The 24,063-nt window shown below is 37.8% G+C and overlaps 2 protein-coding genes across 6 annotated transcripts; one reads left to right on the forward strand and one right to left on the reverse strand.

Moving 5' to 3' along the window:
- Nucleotides 1-2,084: 2,084 nt before the first annotated feature.
- Nucleotides 2,085-12,523, forward strand: masp1 (MBL associated serine protease 1). Of its 5 annotated transcripts, XM_043259818.1 has the most exons (13): nt 2,085-2,221; nt 2,901-3,123; nt 5,208-5,385; nt 5,471-5,602; nt 6,604-6,800; nt 7,336-7,483; nt 7,583-7,737; nt 7,816-7,894; nt 9,493-9,612; nt 9,686-9,757; nt 9,916-9,987; nt 10,538-11,411; nt 11,597-12,523. In XM_043259818.1, the coding sequence occupies exons 1-12, from the start codon at nt 2,208-2,210 to the stop codon at nt 11,407-11,409; spliced, it is 2,262 nt and encodes a 753-aa protein (XP_043115753.1). In that variant the 5' UTR covers nt 2,085-2,207; the 3' UTR covers nt 11,410-11,411; nt 11,597-12,523. The 5 variants fall into 5 exon arrangements, with proteins under 5 accessions (XP_043115753.1, XP_043115752.1, XP_043115754.1 ...); XM_043259817.1 differs by having other exon boundaries at nt 10,538-12,523; XM_043259819.1 differs by having other exon boundaries at nt 9,919-9,987; nt 10,538-12,523.
- Nucleotides 12,524-12,832: 309 nt separating this feature from the next.
- Nucleotides 12,833-18,524, reverse strand: ostn (osteocrin). The gene is made up of 5 exons (XM_043259499.1): nt 18,329-18,524; nt 16,190-16,282; nt 15,314-15,534; nt 13,375-13,490; nt 12,833-13,239 (listed from the first exon to the last, which is right to left on the reverse strand). The coding sequence occupies exons 2-4, from the start codon at nt 16,280-16,282 to the stop codon at nt 13,406-13,408; spliced, it is 399 nt and encodes a 132-aa protein (XP_043115434.1). The 5' UTR covers nt 18,329-18,524; the 3' UTR covers nt 12,833-13,239; nt 13,375-13,405.
- Between the last annotated feature and the right edge of the window lie 5,539 nt (nt 18,525-24,063).

The following is a 24,063-nucleotide window of genomic DNA, read 5'->3' on the forward strand; positions in this document are numbered from 1 at the left end:
GCATCATTGGGATCTTCAGGTACCGGAAGATCTGCCTTGTTTTGGTTACCGTAATATTTAAGACCTTACCTTGCGTTGAAAGTTAGCATTACCGGCCAACTTATAATTATATATATATTTTTTCCCCTACTTTTCCATCTTTCCTTTATATATATATATATATATATATATATATATATATATATATATATATATATATATATATATATATATATATATATATACATTTATGAAAAGTAATCTCAGTATGAGTAGGAGTTCGCTCATAAATATTAATCATGCAATACTGACGTTACTTGATAACTTTCCCGAAGCGTCCAGTCACGTAAACTAATTAAAATTCATGAGTCAAGCTGTCGGCATAGTAGGAGCGGAAAGGAGTTTGTCATCTGGCAAAAATCTATCGTGGGCTTGCAGAGGTGGTCAACACTTCCCTCTAGAGGTCAAAAGGCTAATAGCACTCCATTTAGTTCTATTGACTGTCACTTATCCACTGCTATTACCCAAGGCAATGTCACACTGCAGCTGCCTTTTAGAAGACGTACTTTATCCAGAGTGATAGCGCACCGGTTCTGTCCTCCGAAAGCACCCGGGGTTAAGTACCTTGCTTAAGGGCACAATGCTAGCAATGCTGGATTCTGATCTTAGTTACTCAGTTACCATGACCTGCGACTGGACCTTCACCCATTAATGATCTAGCAACACACAACCCAGTCACCTGCTTTCGCAAAGTTCACATTTACAGTGATACATTTTGGTCTTTGTCCCCTTTGCACTTTTGTGTTTTCGGTGTCTTTCACGCACTCTTATTGGTTTTCTAAAACAGCTCATTACCCGCCTGTCTGCTGCAGCAGCGTTGTTCTAATAGTCCAATTACCTCTGTTTCGCTGAATCTCATACTGAGAGAGAAAACAGCAGGATACGGATCTTTCTGGAATTAAGGACTTATGGTTTAAACACATTAATCAGCTCGCATCACCCACAGTGATAACCCATTAGAAATCTGGATTAGACGCACACATTTGTAGAGGTGACCCTAAAACGAGGACAGGTGTCAGCTAGTGGCCATTGAACACATTATGCAAAATTTGAAAAAAAAACGTCAATGTTATTTGACAGCTAAGAGGTCACTGACAGTATGTAATGACGTAAATATGTGTGATTTTATTTCTACTTTAAATTTAGGAGACAAGCATAATTGTGACCCTGGACCACAAAACCAGTCATAGGTCAAAAAGGTATAGTTGTAGCAATATACTGTATCAAAATTATAGATAGATGCCAAAAAATCATTAGAATAATAAAGAAAAGATCATGTTCCATTACGATATTTTGTCATTTTCCGACTGTAAATATATCAAAACATAATTTTTGATTAGTAGCCTAATATTTATTGCCAAGGACCTAATTTGGACAACCTAAAAAAGGCAATTTACTCAACATTTAATTTTTTTTATGCACACTCAGATTTCAGATTTTCAAATAGTTCTCGGCTAAATATTGTCCTATCCTAACAATCTATATACATCAATGCAAAACTTATTTATTCATCATATAGATAATGTGTAAATCTTAGTTTTAAAAAAATCCATTGTGACTAGTTTTGTGGTTCAGGGTCACAAATATCTTCAATTCTTATGCAATATGATTATAATATCATCTAAGTATGTCAGAATATTGCTTGATGCTTTGTGGGCCCCCGCCGTGGTATAGTTCAGGTCTTAGTTTATTAAGTGAGGCAAAGCACGATAAATATAGAAAATGGTGAAGCAATACTTTCTGCAAATCCATTTCAGACAACATTTGTATTCATCTACATGCTTCTGCATAATGAAATCTTTGATCATGGACAGTTTGCAAACACCACAAAATAGGTTTCACCTTGCTTTTGTTTTTTGAAAAGAACACATATAAGTTATCCTGCCTCGACATCTTTCTCTTTATGCGCACGTTGTTGATGTTTATATTGAAATGCAACTTCTCTTTTGTGCAACTTTCTGCGTGAGAAAACACAAAGTTCCACCCCGCCCCGAGTCCACACACACACACACACACACACACACACACACACACACACACACACACACACACACGGTCCGTGGGGGAGAGGACTCATTGTAAACAGTTGCAATGTGACGTGTGGAGAAAAACTTGAGTTCAGACGGGAATGCAGCACCTTTCCAACTCACAGAGGAATTCATAAAGTCATGGAGCTTACACGGTGAGAACTTTAACTTCTTCTTCTTCTCTACCTTCTCTTCTTTAGTGGGCTTTGAGGTATAGATTATATTCTGAGATGCATCAAAAACAAAACCGGTTTTTCCTCGTATCATCAGCAAACTTTCGTTAAACAGCTTGGAATAAGTTTTTATCAATGATGTGTTTATTCCGCGTAGTAATGATTCGTGGGCCATTAAAGAGAATTCTTATCAGTAGCTTTGCCGCTGAAATCTCTGTATTTTTATTTGTATTTTTTTTTTTTTGTCGTTGCTATTTTAACGTCGACAGTTTTAAACAAAATGTTTTGTAATATACTTGGTATTTAAAAATATGTCGGATGGCCCAGTGATAAATAATGACACCCATTTTGTATCGTTCTATATGGAATCTAACTGAAAGCGTTGGTACCGTTGCTATGGTTACCACTTCAAGCGCGCGCTGTTTATGTACGCTTGCGAATATTTAGAGAAATATGAATAGCTTGTAATCTAACATATCTTTGGTTACTAGGGCTTTGCGTAAGGCTATAATTATTCCCCCTTCTTCTAAACCCCCATTCTCAGATTCTTACAGGAATTAATTCCACTGAAATAAAGTCACATGTGACATATTTTGTTTAAACTTTGGGTTAAAATGTTGATTTTGATGTTGCGGTTTTAATAAAATGCTTTTATACACAGAGTCATTGTGATCTTGGCCCAATGCGTATGGCCCTTGTGGACTCAAGTCATCCACCTAACGGACATGTATGGGACCATCAAGTCTCCAAACTTTCCTGAATCCTATCCGAAAGAGATAGATATACAGTGGAATATTACCGTAACAGATGGATATAAAATCAGAATCTATTTTATGCACTTCGACATAGAGCCGTCATACCTGTGTGAGTACGACTACTTGAAGGTAAGGCAATATTTACAAATGTTACACATTTTTGACGAACTTACCCTACTGCTTCGTGTTAATAATCTTACAAAAGAACATTAACTTTAGCGGTTTAGCAGAAGCGAGTGATATAATCCTGTCTGGTTTTGACCAGATAATAATCAGGTTAGACGCCATATTCAATTTAACCTGTGGCTTATGAGGGATATGGTGGCCCAGTAGTGTACAACACAACAAAATATCCACAACACAAATGAAACAAGCCACAACACAATAAAATTAGCACAACACATTGAAAACAGGTGACAACAAAACTAAATTAGCATTAACGTGATCAGCACCATATGCTTTGTATTGCAGCGTTTCCGCTGTTGTGTGGAGATTTTGTGTTGTGCACTTACATATGTTCAATGTATTGCTTGTTGATAATGTAATTTTCACAACTCACAACCTTCATAACTGTTTTATGGAGTCTTTGTCTACTGAAGTTTTTTTTCCAGAAAGACATTTTGTCAGCTGAACAGTCGGTATGTTATTAAACAACCATACGATCTGTTACTGTATTCCTCATTGCCTTCTTTTCAGATAAAAGTTAAATATGTTACTAATATTAAATACATGGTACTGTGATTGCATCAGATGGTAAAGCCATGGTTCTTATTGATTATTATTATGTTATTTATGGTACTCTAAGTGAGATGTTTTATGCCAACCAACCGCATGCTTTGGTACATGTATTTTATTGTATCAAAGGTTGACCTATCTTGGTGTCGATTTTAAAAGCTCTTGATTCCCGGCAGTCGAAGAGCAGCTTGATCTGTCTAGACACACTCCCAGACCTTTTATTACAAGCGTCTTATTTCCAGTCTCAGGATCTCATTGTTTAAATGGGTAAGAATGGGCGAGAAGAGTGTTTGAAATGCAGGTCTGGGGCAGATGCCCTGGTACCCCGGGCGGATGGAGTTAACAGCATTTATTTCACAGAAGCCAATGTGTTACCCACACCACAGGGGGGCATATTCATATTCAAATACCCTCAGTGGGTGCCACAGCAACTCGCTATGGTAACAAGCCACGGCAGTGGACCAAAACTGGGTGGCAGACAAAAAAAGGGCACAGAAAAAAACAAAAAAACAATGATAGTTGCGCACATACCACATATAAATGCATTTGGGGATTTAATTTATAGGGTTTCCATGTGTGACACTTCAGCGAAATGCAGCTTGTCCTGAACTTGAACTCTTTTGTCTCCTTTAGATGTGTTATTAACCTGCTTGTGCAACTATTTTGCTCGAGGTGTGTCTGGTGAAATAGCTGTGCAATTAGGATACTTGCGTTGGCATAAGCACGTCTCTCACACATATTTGAATTTAATTGCTGTATCTCCGCGTTGTCTGTGTTTGTGAGGATGTTTGTCCGTGCATTGTGCTCAGGAATTAATTGCCTACGGACATCTTTGGTAACCGTAGGTTACCCTCCGTTCACTGACACGGGCAAAGTAAACACTCAAGCTGGGAGCCAGATAAGAGACACGTTTAGGACTGTTTGTGTGTATGTGTGTGTGTGTGTGTGTGTTTGTAGAAGCACAATGAAGACTTGGCTGTGGTCTCGGTCTGTGGTGTTTGAGTGTATGACTTTGATTTGATTGACAGCTTGGCTGTCTGCTGAGTGCAATTGTGTTCATGTGCATGCCAGTTTTTGTGTTTGTGCAGATATGTTTTTATATTGAGGCATTGCCAGCATTCTTTTGGTTAATTTGTGTGGGTACATCCAAAGCAAGAAGCTGGGAGTGTTTGACTTGTGTGGCTTTTTATATGTTCATGCAGGTATATTTAGAAAATGAGAACATTTCCAGTCCTCTGATTGTGTCGATATACTGTATGTTGTTCCAAATCAGTTTCTGAAGGGGGAAAGGGGGAAATGTTGAAAAGCAGAATTGATATTTTGCACAATATCTTCGTTTTTTTGTACAACGAAAGAGACAAAGTCAATTGATTAAGTGATTAAATTGTGATAAATTTCTTGATGATGGTTTCCTTGATGAATAAAATGTTCAAAAGTACAGTATTTATTTAATAATAGAAACCTGTTTGCTTACACAGGTGTACTCAGACTTGGAAGAGCTGGCTGTGTTTTGTGGAAAAGAAAGTACAGACACAGAACAGGTTCCTGCGGATAATGTCATCACGTCCCCTAGGAACTTGCTCAGTGTGGCGTTCCGTTCGGACTTCTCTAATGAGGAACGCTACTCTGGATTTGAGGCTCACTTTAGTGCCGTTGGTAAGTGTTTGGAGTAACAAAACCATGCATTTTAATTCCAGTTTCCAATGTTCAATTTGCTCATTCTCTTTTCTTCTTCTTGCAGACGTGGATGAATGCAGAGACAGAAATGATGAAGATCTTGTCTGTGATCATTTCTGTCACAACTACATCGGTGGCTTCTACTGTTCTTGTCGCTATGGGTTCCTGCTTCATTCTGACAACAGAACTTGCAAAGGTAACATTTCAAAATAGCAATATTGCTATATTTTATCATATAGTCCATATAGTTGGATTTTGTAATTCATGTCAACCTAGTGCCTCATTTGTTGCTTTGTAAACAAACATAATGGGCAGATTCCAAACAGCCTATTTTTACTAGCACTGAAGTCTGACCCATTTCATTTTCTCCTTGGTGCTAAAAGGTGGTAGAGTTGAAACATTATTTATATTCGGCTTGATGAGGAAAATCCTTTAAGTATCCTAATACTCCTGAAAATGTTGGTTAGTCAGTTAAGTTCACATCACAACTAAAGAGATAATTTCTTTTGCATATGTGTGTGCATGACTCCTATCAGGCTTATAAGTGTGCACTAGCTGTATACTTAGTTTTAACATATAGTCATAACATATAGTTAACATATAATATTTAATGGAAAGCCATATAGCTGTGTAGGTGGGCTCTTCTCAAACATTTGCTCTAAATTGCATGGATTTTTGTGGGATTATCCAGGATTAGTTGTTGAAATTCCTAATTATAAAGTAGTACTTTAGGAAAAAACTTGCAGAGAGTTGTTTTGAGATTACATTGCGTAAGTCAACTAATTACAGATGTGCACATATTTATACAATGTTGGCTTACATAGAATTTTATCATGATTTATGTTGCTGTAATGTGTTGTAGTAGCAGTTGAAGTGTGTGTTGGAGTGTGTCTGTTTTATGTCTAGCCTTTGCCCCCTCCTCAACCGATTGTAGCTAAGCACCAATGGCTAAATATTTACATTGTGGTGGTCAGTGAGATGTGGATGAATTTGTGAACTTCAAACACCCGATTAGAACGGGAGCTTTTGTCGCAGCTTCCATGCATTTCAATGCGAGCATAATTCTTATGTTTAAGGAATTTTTAGCGGAAGATTTACTTATTTAGTCATTTTATAATCACAGTGTATTAATGTGTTAATTTCGAATGCTATACTGATTGATAGTGAATAATATATTTGTGTTTGTAATCATTGCAGTGGAGTGTAATGAAAGCGTGTACACGGAGCGCTCTGGGGAGATTACAAGTGCTGATTTTCCTAAACCGTACCCAAAAAGCTCTGACTGCACATACCGCATTGAGCTGGAAGAAGGTTTTCTAATCACTTTGGAGTTTGATGACACCTTTGACATTGAAGACCACCCTGAAGTCACCTGCCCCTACGACTTTATCAAAGTGAGAGTCCTACTGCATTTAAAAAAAAAAAAACACACACAGTTTAACCATCACTATAGTATTACAATATATTGACTGAATATTGCATTTGACAAATTTGAATGAAGTATTAGAGCTTGTAATTAGTTAATATATTTAAATATAATTAGTTAATATGTCACTTAACATTACATTTACCTTGGAAAAACAATTAAATGCCCGTAACTTATATATTATAGCGAGGAGCATATATATATATATGCACTATATTACATATTATATAATTTTATTTAAACTTAACTTGTTGCCTTAAATATTAATGGATGTTTGAAAACAATTTCAACTTTTTTTGACAACAGCAGTTTTTTTTTAAAACAATGAATAATACAGTATTTCAACAAAATTGTTGTAGGAACTGCCTTATGTGCTATTTCAATTTATATAAACAACTCTTTGAGCAGAATAAAGCTTAGCTATTCCCATCACTAATGATAAATATTGTTAGATTTGGTTGAAAATATTTTTTTTTGATAATGATAATAGATAATATCCACAGATTAATGCAGGAGACAAGGATTTTGGCCCATTTTGTGGTGAGCAGTCACCTGGGAAGATCCAGACAGGAAGTAACATAGTCAACATCCAGTTTCAGAGTGACAACACCGGCGAGAATCTTGGATGGAAACTCACTTACACCTCCACTGGTCAGAGACTGACCGATGCATATTATCACTGAAATTCATTACATTATATAAATGACTTTTTGATACTGTGGCAATAGATGCAAATGTTGTTATCTTCAGGTTCTGAATGCTCTCCTCTTGCGGCGCCCTTTAATGGACACCTGGAGCCTCTGCAGTCTAACTACATCTTCAAAGATCACGTTACGCTGACCTGTGACCCTGGATACTCACTGAGACTGGTTGGAGAGAAGTCGCCATTCACTTCTGCTGATAAAGCCAGTGACTGATGCGAGCTAATTGAAACAAATCAGTACTGTTTTCCATCACAGTAACACTCACATTCTCTCTTACAGGATGATAAAGAATTTGAGCACTATCAGATCGAGTGTCAGAGGGATGGGAAATGGAGCAGTGACGTCCCGCTGTGTAAAAGTAAGTGTTAACAGAGACTGTAATTCTGTTTTCCTCCTGTCTTTTTTTCTCACTTGCCCTTTCTCTCTCTTTTCTTACTCTTCTCCTTGCTGCCATCAGAGAAGGAATCTCAAAGGAGGCATCGTTCCCTACCAAGCATTTTAACCAATCAGATACTGAGTTAAAATCTAAAGGGATTGGCTGGAAGCCAGTAACCTTCCACTATGAATTACAACCTCAGAAATACATTTTGGATTTAGAGCTCAAAATATACACACAGCGCAGTTGTTTTCAACATTGATGATGGTGAACAGTGTTCCCAAATCAGCATATTAGAATGATTTCTAAAAGGTTTTATGGGCCTTTGAAGACTGGAGTAATGATGCTGAAAATTCAGCTTTGATTTGAACAATATTTCTGTTTTTACTGTATTATTTATCAAATAAATGCAGCTTTATTGCGCATGAATGTCCAGCAGAGCTTTGTGTTTCTGTTCAATATTCCAAAGCATTCAAGAATTATTCTTCAGCCATATCTTAGTGTCTCAAAGAAAAATGTCTTTAATTTTTCCTATTTTCACTAGGTTTGCTTATCAGTTTACAACCAAAGTTTAAGAGTAATTCTAGGCTTAATAAAAATTTAATTTGGGTTCGTTCAGGCCTAGCGTTAATTTGTGCCTGTGAATAAAACCAAATCTAAAATCACAACAATTCTTACTCAGAGTTTTTTGTAGTTTGAGGTTTGGTTCTATCGTGAAAAATGCATAAAAAAGATTTAATAAATAAAGATTTTTTATTCAGTTGAATTGTCTATGTCTAGATTTTATGTCAGATTTTGTTGCTTTTTGTGCTAAACAGTATCAGTATTAAGTTTACATCCTCAATGCCCAAGTCTGGTTTTGCTGTTCCGACAGTGAAAGTGTGGTTTAAAGGCCACACTAATTATCATAGAATGTCTCCATCTACTGGTCAGTAATGCTGTTTGATAAATAGGGCCTCTTGAAATAAAGCAGTGAGCGTGTATGGATATGAACGTGATCTTTAGTCAGATATGTGTTTCATCACCCTAGTGAGTAGTACATATTCATTTCACGATTTGGTTCATTCTGAGGCAGAAACACGTAAATGTACTTAGACTTTCAGACAGGACAGACTACAAAACTTCCTCACCTGTTGGGAAAGGACAGCACATGTTGAAGAGTGGACACTTAATGTTTGGTATGATTGTGGTCTTCTCTGTTTAAATGGTTTATTTGTTCATCAAATTTTCAATCATAAATCCTTTTATAATTCGCATTGCATGTACTGCTGTAACATCCCCATCCAATCTCATTTTACAATTCCTGTAATTATTTTTCAATAGTTTGTGATTCATTCTTAACATCCTGTGAGTCATACAGTTTTCATCTCATCCTGCTCAAATAAATCCTCCCATCTAATCCATTGAACAAATAACGCCATACTTTTGAAGAATCTCTTTTAATAATAAAAACATTCAAGAAATAGATGCAAATATGAATCAAAATTAAATATTAAACAATCCAAAATTGCCTTCCAAAGAATTAAAAAAATGACTAATACGGCTCTGTGACTGAAACTCTTTCTCAATATCTCCTTCAGTGGTTGACTGTGGTCCAGTGGATGTAGTTCTGGGTGAGGTGATTTTTAAAAGTTCTGGAAACAGTACCGTGTTTGGATCCAGAATCCAGTACAGCTGCAGAGACTCTCTCCAGATCAACAGTAAGTATTTCGCTGTATTTTCACCAGGTCATATTAGATGTCACTGTGGATGTGAATCTGATTGACTTTACAGACACTTACACCTGTAATCAGAGCGGGGAATGGGTGAGCGAGGACGGGACGCCCCTGCCCACTTGTCTGCCAGGTATGGTGCGTTACTTATTTTCTAATCAATATTGCATTAATTAATGTCTATTCTGTTTTGTTTAGTCACTTTTTTATAAACAGGACTTCTTGTTCATAGTTTTAGCATGGTAAAATTTACACAACTACATTACCTGCCATTGTTTTTTATGTATTTAGAAGATTTGGAAAGAACCCTGAGTACCAATTCTGAATCTCCACTTCCTAATCCATTAGCAAGTACTCCTCTCGGTAAGACTGAAATGCAATGCTTCTTTCATCAAAGAATTTCTGAAAAAAATGTCACACAGTTTCCACAAAATATATACATTTAATATTTTATCATATATTATTAAAATATGAATTGATGTTAGAAAGATTTCTGAAGGTTTAATGTGACACTGTCTTCTGAAAATTCAGCTTTGTCATGTCAATAAACAAAAATGTAAAATATTAAAATGTATATAAAAAAATCTTATAGACCTATTATTTTTCAGCATTGTATATTAATGTTTTTTTCAAATAGGCAGATAAATTTATATTAAACACAGCTGGAAAACATGCTGATTAATAAAATCCTTGCTTAGTCTAAACCCTGTCTGTGAAACCGGGCCAAAGCACAAAGTAACAATTTTCATACAGTCATTCTATTATCTGTCAACTAAAAATGTACTAAAAAAGGTTTTTTAAAGGCTTTTTTTGGGGGGCATTTGGGACCTTGTAATTCTGTTTGCTTTAAGTAACTTGTATTTGTAAGATTGCTATGCATATCTGCTTTAACTTGCATACGTTTTTGTTTCAGCATGTGGTGAGCAGTCACAGCTCTTCCCAGCACAGCAGAAGCGAATCGTTGGTGGGAGAACAGCGTCTCCGGGTCTGTTCCCCTGGCAAGTTCTGCTCTCAGTAGAGGACGTGTCCCGTGTCCCTGAGGATCGCTGGTTTGGTAGCGGTGCTCTCCTCTCCTCCACTTGGGTTCTCACGGCCGCTCACGTTCTAAGATCTCACCGTCGTGATCTTTCGGTCGTCCCTGTCGCTTCTGAACACATCCGAGTCCACTTGGGCCTCACAGATGTAAGGGATAAGCACCTTGCCACCAACCGGTCTGTAACGAAAGTCATCCTCCATCCTCAGTTTGATCCTCAAAACTATAACAACGACATTGCTCTGGTCAAACTCAGCCAGGAGGTGGTGCTGTCTGCATTAATACGACCCGTGTGTCTACCAAGGCCTGGTGTAAAAGGTCAAGCCCTGATGCCTTTGCCCAACACACTGGGTATAGTGGCTGGTTGGGGCATTAACACAGCCAACGCTTCTGCTTCTACCAGTGGCTTGACCTCAGATTTAGGCACCGTCTCCGAGCTGCTCCAGTACGTGAAACTCCCAGTTGTGCCCCAGGATGAATGTGAAACTAGTTATGCATCACGCTCCGTCAACTACAACATCACCAGCAATATGTTCTGCGCTGGCTTCTACGAGGGCGGTCAGGACACCTGTTTGGGGGACAGTGGCGGAGCGTTTGTCACCCAGGATGCCCAGAGTGGGAGATGGGTGGCACAAGGACTGGTGTCCTGGGGCGGGCCAGAGGAGTGTGGCAGTCAAAGGGTGTATGGGGTGTACACTCGGGTGGCAAACTACATCCACTGGCTACACAGACACATGAATGTGGACCGCTGATGGTGAGGAAGTCGGAAAAGTGTAGTAGAGCTGGAAGTCTCTCCTCATTTTTAGTTTTTATCATCTTATTTTATCATTCTTATCATTTTCTACAAACTTAAAGGTGCTATATGTAGGATTGACACCGAGTGGTTGAACTAGGTATTGCAGTCCAAATTCAAAATATTGATGTTTTTTTTTTCACTAGGCTCTTCCTCCTCAGACTTGACACACACGCAGGTTGCCAGATTGACGACACCAACGGGAACGAGCGCACATGGCAATGAATGAACGGTATTATTATGCCTTAGTAAAGTCAAAATTAAAGCAAGTCGAGAGTTACACACTGAAGTGTTCACAAAGTGTTTATTTGTAGTACAGATGGTATGAACTTGCGCTGGCCGCTTGAGTCAACTAGAAAGAACCATATATTCATCAAGTTTTTACTCATCTCAGTTTTGGCCCCATGCTTGAATCCTTCATCCTTTTTCAACATCTGCTGTTATTTAAAACTTATACTATACTCTTGTAAAATGATATTACCCTTCAGTACTGGTAAAGGTTTTTAGCTTATGAAGACAGCATACATTTTTTACACTACCGTTTAAAAGTTTGGGGCCAGTAAGTGTTTTAAGATTTATTATTTTAAAATAAATTAACACTTTTTCATCAAACAATCCTGAAAAAGATGAAAATAGTAAGCAGCACAACCATTTTCAAGAGCGATCATAATAAAAAAAATATATTTCTTTAGCACCAAAATCAGCATTATATTTGAATTATTTTTGGAGGGTGGGTCATGTGACTGAAAATGTAGTTTCTCTATCAAATATCTAAAATACATATGAAAAAAAAAAATCAATTGTACTAATATTTTGCATTATTAACAGTATTTTTGCACAATGCAGCCTTGGAACATATGAAAAACTTTTTGTAAGACATCACAATTTTTTACCTATCCTAAGTATTTTAATGTCATGATACAAAAGCAAAATATATAATATACATCTTTATAATGATACATATAATAAAAAATTGGTTACACTCCTTTTAAAAAGCTGCACTGATGTAGTTGCATTGTTATATCTGCACACGTTGATGTAATATGAATTAAATAAATGTTTTAAGAAACCTGGTTCTTTGCTTGCTTTATTTATCTAACATTGTGTGATAGCTTACTAGTATCTGTCATTATCTGTCAACTTATTACCCACAAAATAAGATCTTGCTTTCATTGTCTATTCCTAAAGTAGGCTAATATTTACAGCTTGCTTGTTTCTACACTTACTAGTAATTACAAGAGTAACCAAAATGAACAACACCAACCAGGTATCAACAGTCTTATGTTTAGTGATCAGCGCCAGAATTAAGCTGCAATCTGCTCAATTTAATTAGCAAATATTTTGGCAGCATGCGTTAATTAAGTTGAAATAAAACAGACAGATTGGAGATTTTCATTTTTTATTGTCAAGGCTGAACAGCCTTCAGTCAAAGTGAAAATGACAATAGTTATAGCCTATTACAGCAAGCAAGAAGTCGTGAGGCACTGGAGTAAATATTGTTCAATAATGGAAGCCACGAGCAGATTCCTCTCTGATTGGCTAATGCATCATAAACGGAACTCAATTCATGAAAGCAATACAGTTTAATGTTGAATTTATGTAATGACGAGAAAAAAAACAGTTTGATCGGATATTAAAGGTCTAAATCAGTAATAAATGAGAAAAAAAAACCAGCTCTGGAGCAGCGATGATTAAAAGTGTGTTGAGAACGCTGACATCGTTCAGTGGTTAGCGAGTTGTGTTGGCTGGTGTGCTTGTCATGCATATGATCTACCTGCGATATTACCCTCTGTGAACAAAAGAACAAACACAACACATTATACCTATATGCTGAATAAATTAATTCGCTGTATTTAGTATGCTATTTTCATCTTATGGTACAGCGGCTGAGGATAAACAAGGCGTTTCCGTTGATCTCACGTACCTGTTTGTCGGGGCGTGGTCAGAGGCGGAGTCTATCCTCTGCTGCTGGGAAGACGGCCTACGCCAATCCGGTCGAGCGGGACGCTAACTCGTCGCCGCGGCAACTCAACGACCTTCCTGCGGAAATAACGGAAAGAAGTCAGCCAATTTCCCTTAGGTCAACGTTTAGTCCTCACTCAATACCATGGGTTATGTTTTTCCCCATTTCACTTCACCTACTACCGAGTGAAAAGACCTACAAACAAAGCTAAGGTAAGTAATTGTAATAGCGTACTAATTTACGACTCTTAAAGGGATAGTTCACCCCAAAATAAAAATGTGTGGTTCATACTTTACAAACTGCAAGAAAATTAATTCACGAACTTTATCTTGCAAATTTTCTCATCCGTGTCACCCCAGCCCCATTTTGAACTGTTGAACATTTTGTATTTCCACTACAAATAATGAAATCTGCACTCAGAACTGCTGGCAACACTACAATGACACGGTTTTGAGAGTGTGTTAAATTTAGGATTTTTTTTGTTAAATTTAGCCACTCTCAGGGCTTTCTCTGCACTGTGCAAGCATTTAGGCTCAACTTCCATAGTAATGAATTGAAAATACTCGTATTGCTACGCTCACTCAGTGCAAGTGGAAATGGGCCGTAAAAGCAAAGCATGTGTCGTGATACTCTACAAAATGGCGGATGACACGGAGGAGATTAAATGTTGAATAAAGTTGCTGTTTTTGTTTTATTTGCACACAAGAATATTCTCTTCCCTTCCAAATATAACGGTTGAATCACTCATGTCAGATGGACTATGTCTATGTTCTTGGTAACTTTCTGGACTTGGAGGGTCAGAAAAGCTCCTGCATTTAATCAGAAGTATCTTATGTTGTGTTTTGAAGATTAACAATGGTTTTATGGGTATTAATGACTTAATAATTAATTGCAGAGTTTACATTTTTGGTGAATTATCTTTGGTGAATAACAGCACAGCCATTTGTAACTTTTATTTATATATATTTATAAGGTTTAAGGTTAAAGGAAGTATCAGCAAATCGTGCAGGTTTTTGTTTAATTGAGTGCAAACTAAAGTATTTATCGAATGGGAGGCTATGGAGTAACTCAAGAGTTGCTAGAAGATCTGAAGAAAATGTGAAAGTCTAGTAACAAAAACTTTACTATAGGCTTTCAAGGTGAATATCTTGACTGAGGATCATGGAATAGTCACATAACTATGCAGTGCTTTTCGTGAGCTTTCATGTGTTTATCAGGCTCATGACAGATGGATTCGGGTGTTGAGATTTGATAATACATGGCGTGGTGCTTTCGTTGCTGTTCTTGGCTTCTGTCCTGATCTTATCAAGTGCTGAGGATCATTTAGATAGAGCCTTGTCAAAGCCTCAGGCCATGCTGAGTAACACTGCATGTTCCGTCCAGCAGGGAGATCAAATCATTCACAGAGATAAAACAGTTTTGATCATTGACTGGAAGTCCGATGCTACAGTCATCAGCACAGTTGGACTGTCCGTTCCCGTAAATCAGCATCAGACACTTATTATGTCATATAAAACCTCAATCCACACCACAGTGACTCCACCCAAGAAATAGAAGTAACTTTAACTGTGTGCTACAGACATAACATTAATTGCACTTAGTGAACTGTAAAAGCACAAACAGGCTCACACAAAACTATCAAGCTGTGCTTGACAGACTTCAGCCAATAAAAACTGTACATGTTCGAGCCACGGCCAGTCAAAGCTACCTATGGTTTATCATCGGTTCGGGATTGTTAAATAAAAAGTGTGTTTTGTAGGTTTTTCAGGCTTTAGGCCAGAGCTGACAATAAAATTGCAGTGCTATTATTCAGTTGGGACAATATGATATATTAAAACCACCAATAAAGAACCAAGATATCAATTTTTTAACAGAAGGGTTTCCTTTTGCTCGTTTTTACCTCTGCTTGTTGTTTTTGGGATCCATGGTGCTGATTGACAGGCGGTCAAGAGGTGTGTTGGATCCAGGGAAGCTCCGTTTCCTCTTGGTCTCAATGACATCGTTCTCCAGTCGGACTAGCTGGTCGTGCAGGAGCAATTTAGCTCTGACAGCTCCTGAGGTCTTCTGCTCAGGCTGGCCTCGCTGGACACTGTGGCCCTCCGCGACAGATGGTTCCACATACTAGATTGGAAATAAATGGAAATGCATGACGTTATGCAAATTATGCACCGTTTTTCAAATTTGTCTTCGTAAAAAAATGTTTTAGTCTGATGGACAATTCATCATCAAAACACCATTTTGGTAGATTGGTTTTAAATGGGTTCTAGCTGAACCAAGCTAGATATTTATGGCCCCATGTTCACTGGGTCTAGCTGATGGATATAGTTTCAGCCTTTATCAAGCAACTTATATGTTGCCAGCCACCTTGGGCTTGCAAAAAACAGCAGCTTGATCACCTTACAGAGACTAACTCAAGAACATTTAAAAAGTAATAAAGTTGACTAATTTCCTATGAAGAAACAGGAAGAGTGACAGACTGGGTGACCCAGTGGGTAATTTCTCAGACAGGTAGCTCCTGTTTATAAGAAGTGGGTGATGGTTGCCTCCTGCAGAGGCTCTCAAGGGGAATCCCCTCTGTATTTATAGAACACTCGGACAGATGACAGTTTATCGCTCACTTTAACCAGTTAGTCTTATAATGCGCATAAAGTTGGGCAGCAGAGTGAATGTCCTCACAAAGTGCTTAATATAACATGATTTTTTTTCTCTGTCTCTCTCTCTCTTTCTCATGTAGAGTTAGTGTATTTAATTATATATCAGTGAGACCTGGACTCACCTCTGATCTTTCTTGGGGTACATGAAGACTTTCCGCACTGCAGTGGAACAAGGTCAGTGTCAGCAGACCAGAGAGCAGCACACAGCCCAGCATCTATAATACAATTAACAATATGATTGTGATTTTATTGTGATAATAGCCTGTTATTAAAAAACATCAAAAAGTTTGGGGTATTGAAGGTATTTGGGGTATGCTCAGCAAGATTGATTGAGAATGCAGTAAACATTTAAAAATTTAAAATAGCTATTTTAATTTTAACATGTTTTAAAATGCAGTGTATTGCTGGTATTGCTGAATTTTCAGCATCATTACTACAGTTTTCAGGTGTCACATAATCCTTCAGAAATCATTCTAATAAGCTAATTTGCAGCTAAAGAAACTTTTTTTTTCTTTGTTAACTATGATAATGATGTGTGGGTTTTTTCAGGATTTGATCAGTTTTAATTTTCTTAAAAAAAGGTAGCATATATATACATCAGAATAATTACAGTGATTACAGTTTTTTTGTTTCTGTGTCAGTGCATTGTCAATTGAGCGTTACACACACTTCAGCTTCAGCACCGTGTTGAATTACTGTGATACAGGGCGGTGTTTACATTCATCCAGACTCCATCTGTGAAAATACACTCTGACTGGGCGGTCCGGCAGCCGCGAGAGTGTGAGAATGCTTCTAACACACACCCTCTACACAAACACATGAACTCAGCCCAAACACACACTCTGACCTGCACCCCTACCTGTGTGTCCCCAAAACACACTCTTAACCACACTCACACAAAAACATCCTCACGGCGGGACTGCACGTGATGTTACTGCAGTTTGGCATCACTTGAGTTAATGCTTTATAGCGATGATCAATTTATTTACAGTTAATATATTATGAGAACACTATTGCCTTAGCTCTTTTAAATTTTTTGATTTCTAAAACCACCTTATTTAGATTATTATGCTGCACTAAATCTTACATTTTGACTGCCTTCTGCTGGCAGATGTGTTCATTGCAACTATAGATATTACATTCATTTAAGTGATAATTGTGACACTTTCTTTTAAACATTATTTATTTTTTAAATTACTTATATAGAATATAAATGAAATGCATAGAAAATCCAATGACTGGTAAAAACCTCTCCACTTCTAATTATAGGTAGACTAGCTTGAAAGTGCGCTAAATGCAAAAATGTAAATGTAGATAAATACAGTGTAAAAAAGAATTTAAGTTGGAAATAAAACAGATTATTGGAGTATGTTTAATAAGAAAATACTATTTCTTTTTACTTTGGAATTTCATGTTTAATTCAGTGTTACTTGCCATTTGTTTGTGAAGTTTAAGTGAAAAATGTTTCTACAATACTTTTTTTTTCAGATAGATAAGATAAACAAAAGAAATCAAAATCAAATATCGCATAATTCTGATTTAGAGTCATATAATTCATGATTTTCCTTTACTAGTTTTGTCCTAATTGAATTGTTCATTGCAATTTTTTACACACGTATACCTCACTTTCTCTCCAAATATGAACACCTGACACAGTATTTCCTAGAAATATTTTGGAGAAACTATTTTGTAGGATTGCAGGGTATCTTTAAAAACTGCCTGGTAATGCATTTTTTACCTATCATTTGACCCCGGATTGTCCCGTCCTTGGCATTTGAGGTCTGGTGCGCTGAGCACCGGACCAGATGCGGCCCCTCTCCTGCCCCACGACTGGGGAAATGCATTGTCCAGCAACATGGGCTAACTTTAGCATTTTCCGTCCCCAAAAATAAACAACTCCAGCCATCTCCCATTGCCCACACACACTTCACTGGACACCCTGCTTGCGCACACACACACACCCGCTCTCAAAGACACTCTCAACGGTTCTCTGATACCAGACATGATTTCACACCTCTGTGTCACTATTGCAGCAATGCAACATCAACAGGATGTTTCCGATACTGGTTCATCCGTAACCCTGGAGCTCAAACAAATTTACAGTTGCTTATCAAACAGCACATTCTGTTCCAACTAACCAGCATTATTCAACTGCGACTCCTAGCAAACGTCTTCAAATACACCTGTCTGCTCACCTTTCCACACACACTCACACAGCCCTGTAGGAACATGCAGGTTGGTCTTTCTCCAAGGCTCCTTACCCTTAATCTGATTCGGTTTCAGTCACGCGGGGACGGACAGATGGACACTGTGCAGTTCCTGGAATTTCTCACGTTCTCTGCCTTTGCTGGTTCCTGCTGTTGTCTTTCCCGGTTTTATAGGCTCTCGCCGGGAATCTCCACTCCAATCGGTGGTCGCGATTGCTCTGACATCATTTCTGCAGGTTTTCCACTGTGGCTCGCCCTGAAGCCGCTCTCCCCAACTCTCTCATCCTCATTACGATTACAAACTAATAGTAACCCGAGGGAGCAGCTGGACACGTTTGAATGTGCGTGTCACTTCTGTCTCTTTCTGTCCTTCTTTCTTGGCCAAGAGTGCCTTGGAAGGTCATCTTCTAACTGAGAACCTGCTTTGTTTCCACAAGTTTGAGAGTGTGTGTGTAGGTGGTTTATCTCTCTCTAGCGTGCAATCCTATCTCTTGTGTATAAACTACACTGTATCTGGCCACATGAGTGTTTGTACTGATGGTTGTTGATGACCTGCATCTTGTAATTCACTCAACTTTTCTCTCGGTCTGAGAAAGTTAGGTGGTGTTAGGTTGTGAAGAGTTCCCCAGCAGACTGCCTGTTCTCACACTATATTTATCTGCACACACAGTGCTCATCTCTCTTTACTCCCACTGTTAAATAAAGAGCAGACCGGGCAGGCCTGTCTACCACACCAAAATTTCCACAGAGACCCTATGATGATCCCTCTCTCTCTCTCTCACTCTCTCTTTCTAACTCGCTCCCTCACTAAGATGTTTTGGAAAATCAGAGGACACCAAAGAGGGGAAGCCAGGAGACGTGCATATGTGCGTGTACAGATACAATCAGTGTCTTTGTCTGTACCAGAGAAAAATCTTATTGCTCTTTCATCGCTCAAGAGACTCAATGGTTCACTTCAATGGTGTTACTCCAACAAATCCTGAGGAGAAATAAAAATAGCAGAAATTGTCATTCAACAATAACTGACATGCAGAGTAAGAGTGGAGAGCTAAGAGTGGTTTAAATAGCTCAGATTAATTAGTTTCAGTGTAATTTGATTTCAGATTCTTTATTTTATAATGAAATGTCTTACTTTTGTTTGTAAATCTGAGTAAAAAGTGCTCATACTCAAATCTTTGATGTTTGATCACATGCTTTAAAATCTTGGAAAATCCAATCATCCTTTGAGATCCCAAAGTCAGATCTCTCCTGAAAATGTGAAGGAAATTGTGTGAGATTTTAAGGTTTTTCCTTAGGAGTAAAATCTGAGAAGCAGGAGGCTTAAACATATGATGTAAAGGAAGTAGCAACAGGTCTCTTGTTTCATATTATGTCATTCAAAATAGATTATCAAAAATTAACAACAAATTATAGCAGTTGTTGACCTGCATTGAGGCAGATCAGAACGCGACTGCAAACTCAAGCAGAGGTTTAGGCGGACTAAATCACTGGAGAAGTCCAGCATATGTCACAAGAAAATGTTATTGTTTCACTGAAGGTTATGATATTTTAAACAGAGTGATATGATGTTGCTAAAAATAACATTATTTTGTGCGTTGTGATTGGCCAAATACCACCCCTTACCATAACGTGATGCCACATCCCGGCACTATGACACAAAAACAATAAAAAACATTACAAACAAGGCATTTGTTGCATCCAGGGAGGACATAATTACTAATTATCATGACTTATACTGTCTTGTACCATTACTTATACCATATCAAGCTCTAATGTTATCCTTCATTGCTCAAAACTGGCATTTGAATAGTAAGCAGCTGGATCTTTTAATAAGAAATGTAACTTACTTAAAGTCAAACTGTGAGTCAGAAGTGCCAGACTGTCCTTGCAGAGCTGTAATTGTCCCACTTTATAGTATACCAACATAGGCTGCTCTGCATGTTTGAGGAATAATTTTTCTGTAAATGCCCTGAACACACACTAATATTTCGGTTAACTGTTCTGACCACTGATTTCTAGTTATGTCCTCTTTTGGAAGCACAAACACAGTAGTTTCACTTTCACAACTAAACGTATGAATGTCCAGATGAGTCGCTTGATCCAGTTCGCAAAACCTGAATGATTCACCAGTTCATTCACAAATCAAACTGAATAATTTTTTAAACTCACTTACTTAAGGATTTGGTTTCAGCTTAGTGGAGGTCTGTTTGCAAAATAAAACTATTGTATGGCTTTAGAAGAAAATAGTGTGTGTTATATTTAACATTTTTCTTTGAAAGCTCCAAATGCATTTAAAAACTGTTCAAGTCATACTGTTCGTTTGCTTTCGTCTTATGGGCATGATACAGAAGATGAAGAGCAAAATCCATTATGGTATGAAAAAAAAAAAAGGTGAGAAATTGAAAGAAAGAAATGGGATGAAACGACAGAACGAGACAAAGGAAACCTGTTTCTACACTTATTGAGATGTGGATCTGCAGTGTTCCGTTACCCAAAATCCTTAGGGTGAGGCCAGATCTGTGTGTATAGCGACCAGACTCAACACAACCCCATTTAACTATAATCAGACATGAAGATGTGTGTGTGTGTGAGAGATCGCATCTGTGTTTTTGATTGCTTATCTTCAAGTCCATCGGTTGGCAAGCTTCGCGCCGAGACTCTAACATCCAGGTGGATGTGAAATGAAGAACACTCCTTTAATTGCACGCATTTGCTGTTGCGTGTGTGTGTGCAACCGAATATCTCTTGCGGCTCTGCCATTTAACGTTGTGTGGTTTCGGAAGCGTCTCCATGACGATGCTCTTTTAAAAGAGGAAGACCGTCATGTCTGGCCCAAGCTTTCAGGATCCCCATGCTCTCTTGAACATGATAGCTTTCACAGTGATCCAGGCGTTGCATGAGAGTGCAAGTGATTTGGGGAGTTTTGAAAGAACCCAAAAATAAGATAATCCTTTGGTGCACCAATGTACTCAAGCATGCGTCAGACTACATCCCAAGAACAATGATTAAAAATAACAATAAACCGAATAGATAATCCAAACTTTTTTTTTGTTACATTTGCTATGTTTAGATTAATATATAAAATGTTTTGTTATATCAATCAATATTTTATATATTATTATAATAAAGTCAGGATTTTGTATAATATATACTGTATATAAAATGTTTGTATGCTGCTCTATTAATGAATATAAAATAACAAAACCTTCAACAAATATAAAGGATATTTTCATCTTCACAAAAACTATGACTAATATCAAATAACATATAATGTTCATATGCATGTATTGTTCACATATAATATTGTCGTGCATGCATAAATGTACATTGTCTCACCAATACGGAGTTAATTAATAATAATAAATGTTAATTAAAACAGACTGTTGACCAAAATAAGAAAAAAAAAAGATCTAGAAAATCTATAAAATATATGATAAACAACGAAAAAATGGTAATATGTTCAAAGTATACAAAATGTCATTTAGATTTTCTCATAATTCTCATTAAGTAAAATGTCATTTTTATCAACTGAATGTAATTATTCTAGGAAGATTAAAAGGAATATGACAAAGCTCAAATGCACATTATGTATCCCTGCATCTTCGATTCATCATTTGTGAACTCATTCTGACTTTTGTAAGTTCATGGTACATGTGCGTGTGAGAAGACTCTGGTGTCGGCACTGCGGCGCCCTGTCCCATCTCAATCTTGGCCAACATAGTGTCTATTCAGAGCGACGAAGGGGTTTGCTCACTGTGAAAACACACCTGGCCTAATAATGACACTACTAATACAACAATAATGTGGGAGTAATGTCAGAATAATGTCGGAAAAAACAGCCAATCCCCCTGCTCGTCATTAACGGGACCCTCTCCCGTGGTGATGTCACCCATCCCACCTGCCGTAGCGAAGAAAGGACTTCCGTGCGCTCCAAGGAGACGGGGTCACGGGGTCAAGCACTTAGCGTTCGCGTGAAAGGAAGGCTAAGAGTAGCCAAGCTAGTCAACGGAGTGACGTTCCCGCACACAAACACACTCACCTCACGGTAGCCCGAGCTGGAAAAAGTGAGCATGTGGCCGTGTAGTTACGTGCTACGCTAAGCGTGTAAAGGTGGCTTTCTCTCTCGGCTTCTGCCTCCCGGCTCTTCGCTGTGTTGTTTTAGTGGTCTGATCCTAATCTCCTTTGAAATGTCAATTTTCACGTAATCAAAACACCATCTATATTTAGTTTCCTGCAGGCGGGCCATTATGTTTTATGTGCTACGCTTGATAGCCTAGCCGGACACACTCATTCGGACATAACCTCAGCTTTAAAAACTATTAAGAGCTTGTCATTTGGATGCACTCTGTAGCAAAGGTCTCAGCGGTATATTTGAGTCACTTTTAAGGCAGATTTCTTTTAAAGTTCACTGTAATTGTGGCAACTGACAGGATGTTAGCGCTAATGCAACTAGCTAGTTTCTATGGTAATTCCGCCCATGTGTTTACAATCACAGAGATTTTTTTTTGTCCTTGATTTTCAATTGGTGTTTCAAAATTCCTGGATTGCATCTATGGGATTCTCTCTTAAAATATGCTCTGTGTTTTCCTGGCGATCCTTTAAAATACAGATGATAGCCGTGTGTGTGTGTGTGTGTGTGTGTGTGTGTGTGTGTGTATGTGTGTGAAAGAGGTGGATTAAAAGAAGCGCGCAGCTGTGCAGAGCGACTCTGGGAGGGAAACCTGATCGGATGAGAAGTCCGGACAGAAGACGAAACAGGGTGCGAGGGTGCCGAAAATGAGAGAAAGAAGGCTCTTTTTTTCAGTCCGCAGATACAGCGAGATAGTTTTCTCAGGCTGTTGTTTTAGCCACTGAGAGAAAAACCATGTGTGTGTTTTTCCATTTTTGTGTGAGAAGACCCTGAGAAGCAGAGAAATTCCCACTCTCTACTTAATACCTTTGTATGATGGGACTTGTCATTTGGCTTTGGGGTTCTGTGCACCTGTCCCAAGCTTAAGATACAAGAAAACGTCATGTTGTAGAGCAATGGTGCTCAATTGGTGGCACGCAGGTCTGTTCTGTAAGGGTCATGAATAGAAGAACAAAAACAACACTCTATGCATAATAGGTTTTGTGTAACTCACTCGTTGCTAAGTAAAAGTCAAAGCATACGCCAATATGGACAGGTTGTGTACTCTTTGAAAAACAAGAACAAAACTACACAAGGTAATAATAAAAAAAAAAAAAAACAATAGAATCCAGATTGCATGCAACAAGGCTAAATACTTTACACCAGTTTTACAGACAAGGTTTAAGCCTAGTCCTAGACTAAATGTAAATCTGAACTGTTGTGACTCTGTGTGTGACAGAAACCTGCACTGACTGATCTTTGTTTTGTCTTAAGGTGCACACCAGTAATGCTTTTTCTAATGCATGTTTATAAAAATGACTTAAATGTCCTATTTAAACTATGTCTAATCCTGGTTTATTTTAAGTCCTGTCTATGAAACTGGGCCTCAGTGTCAATGGTAGCGTATTTAGTGAAAAAAAATTCAAAGAACATTAAAAAGTAAAACTCAAAGTCAAATGAAAAAGTCAAATTTCTTATTCATTGTGCATATTATTCTGAAACGTGGGATCATTATCTATGCTAATGTTCAATGTTATTATAATTTATCATTTTGAAATGCTTGCTTTTAGCATTAAATTGATCCAAAATAACAGTAAAGACTTTTATAATGTTTCAAAAGATCCTAAGTAGAAAATGTATAATTTTAAACACTGACAAATCATATAGACAAATTAAGTCA

This window comes from Puntigrus tetrazona, chromosome 15, assembly GCF_018831695.1.
Source record: "Puntigrus tetrazona isolate hp1 chromosome 15, ASM1883169v1, whole genome shotgun sequence".
Classification (NCBI taxonomy): Eukaryota; Metazoa; Chordata; class Actinopteri; order Cypriniformes; family Cyprinidae; genus Puntigrus; species Puntigrus tetrazona.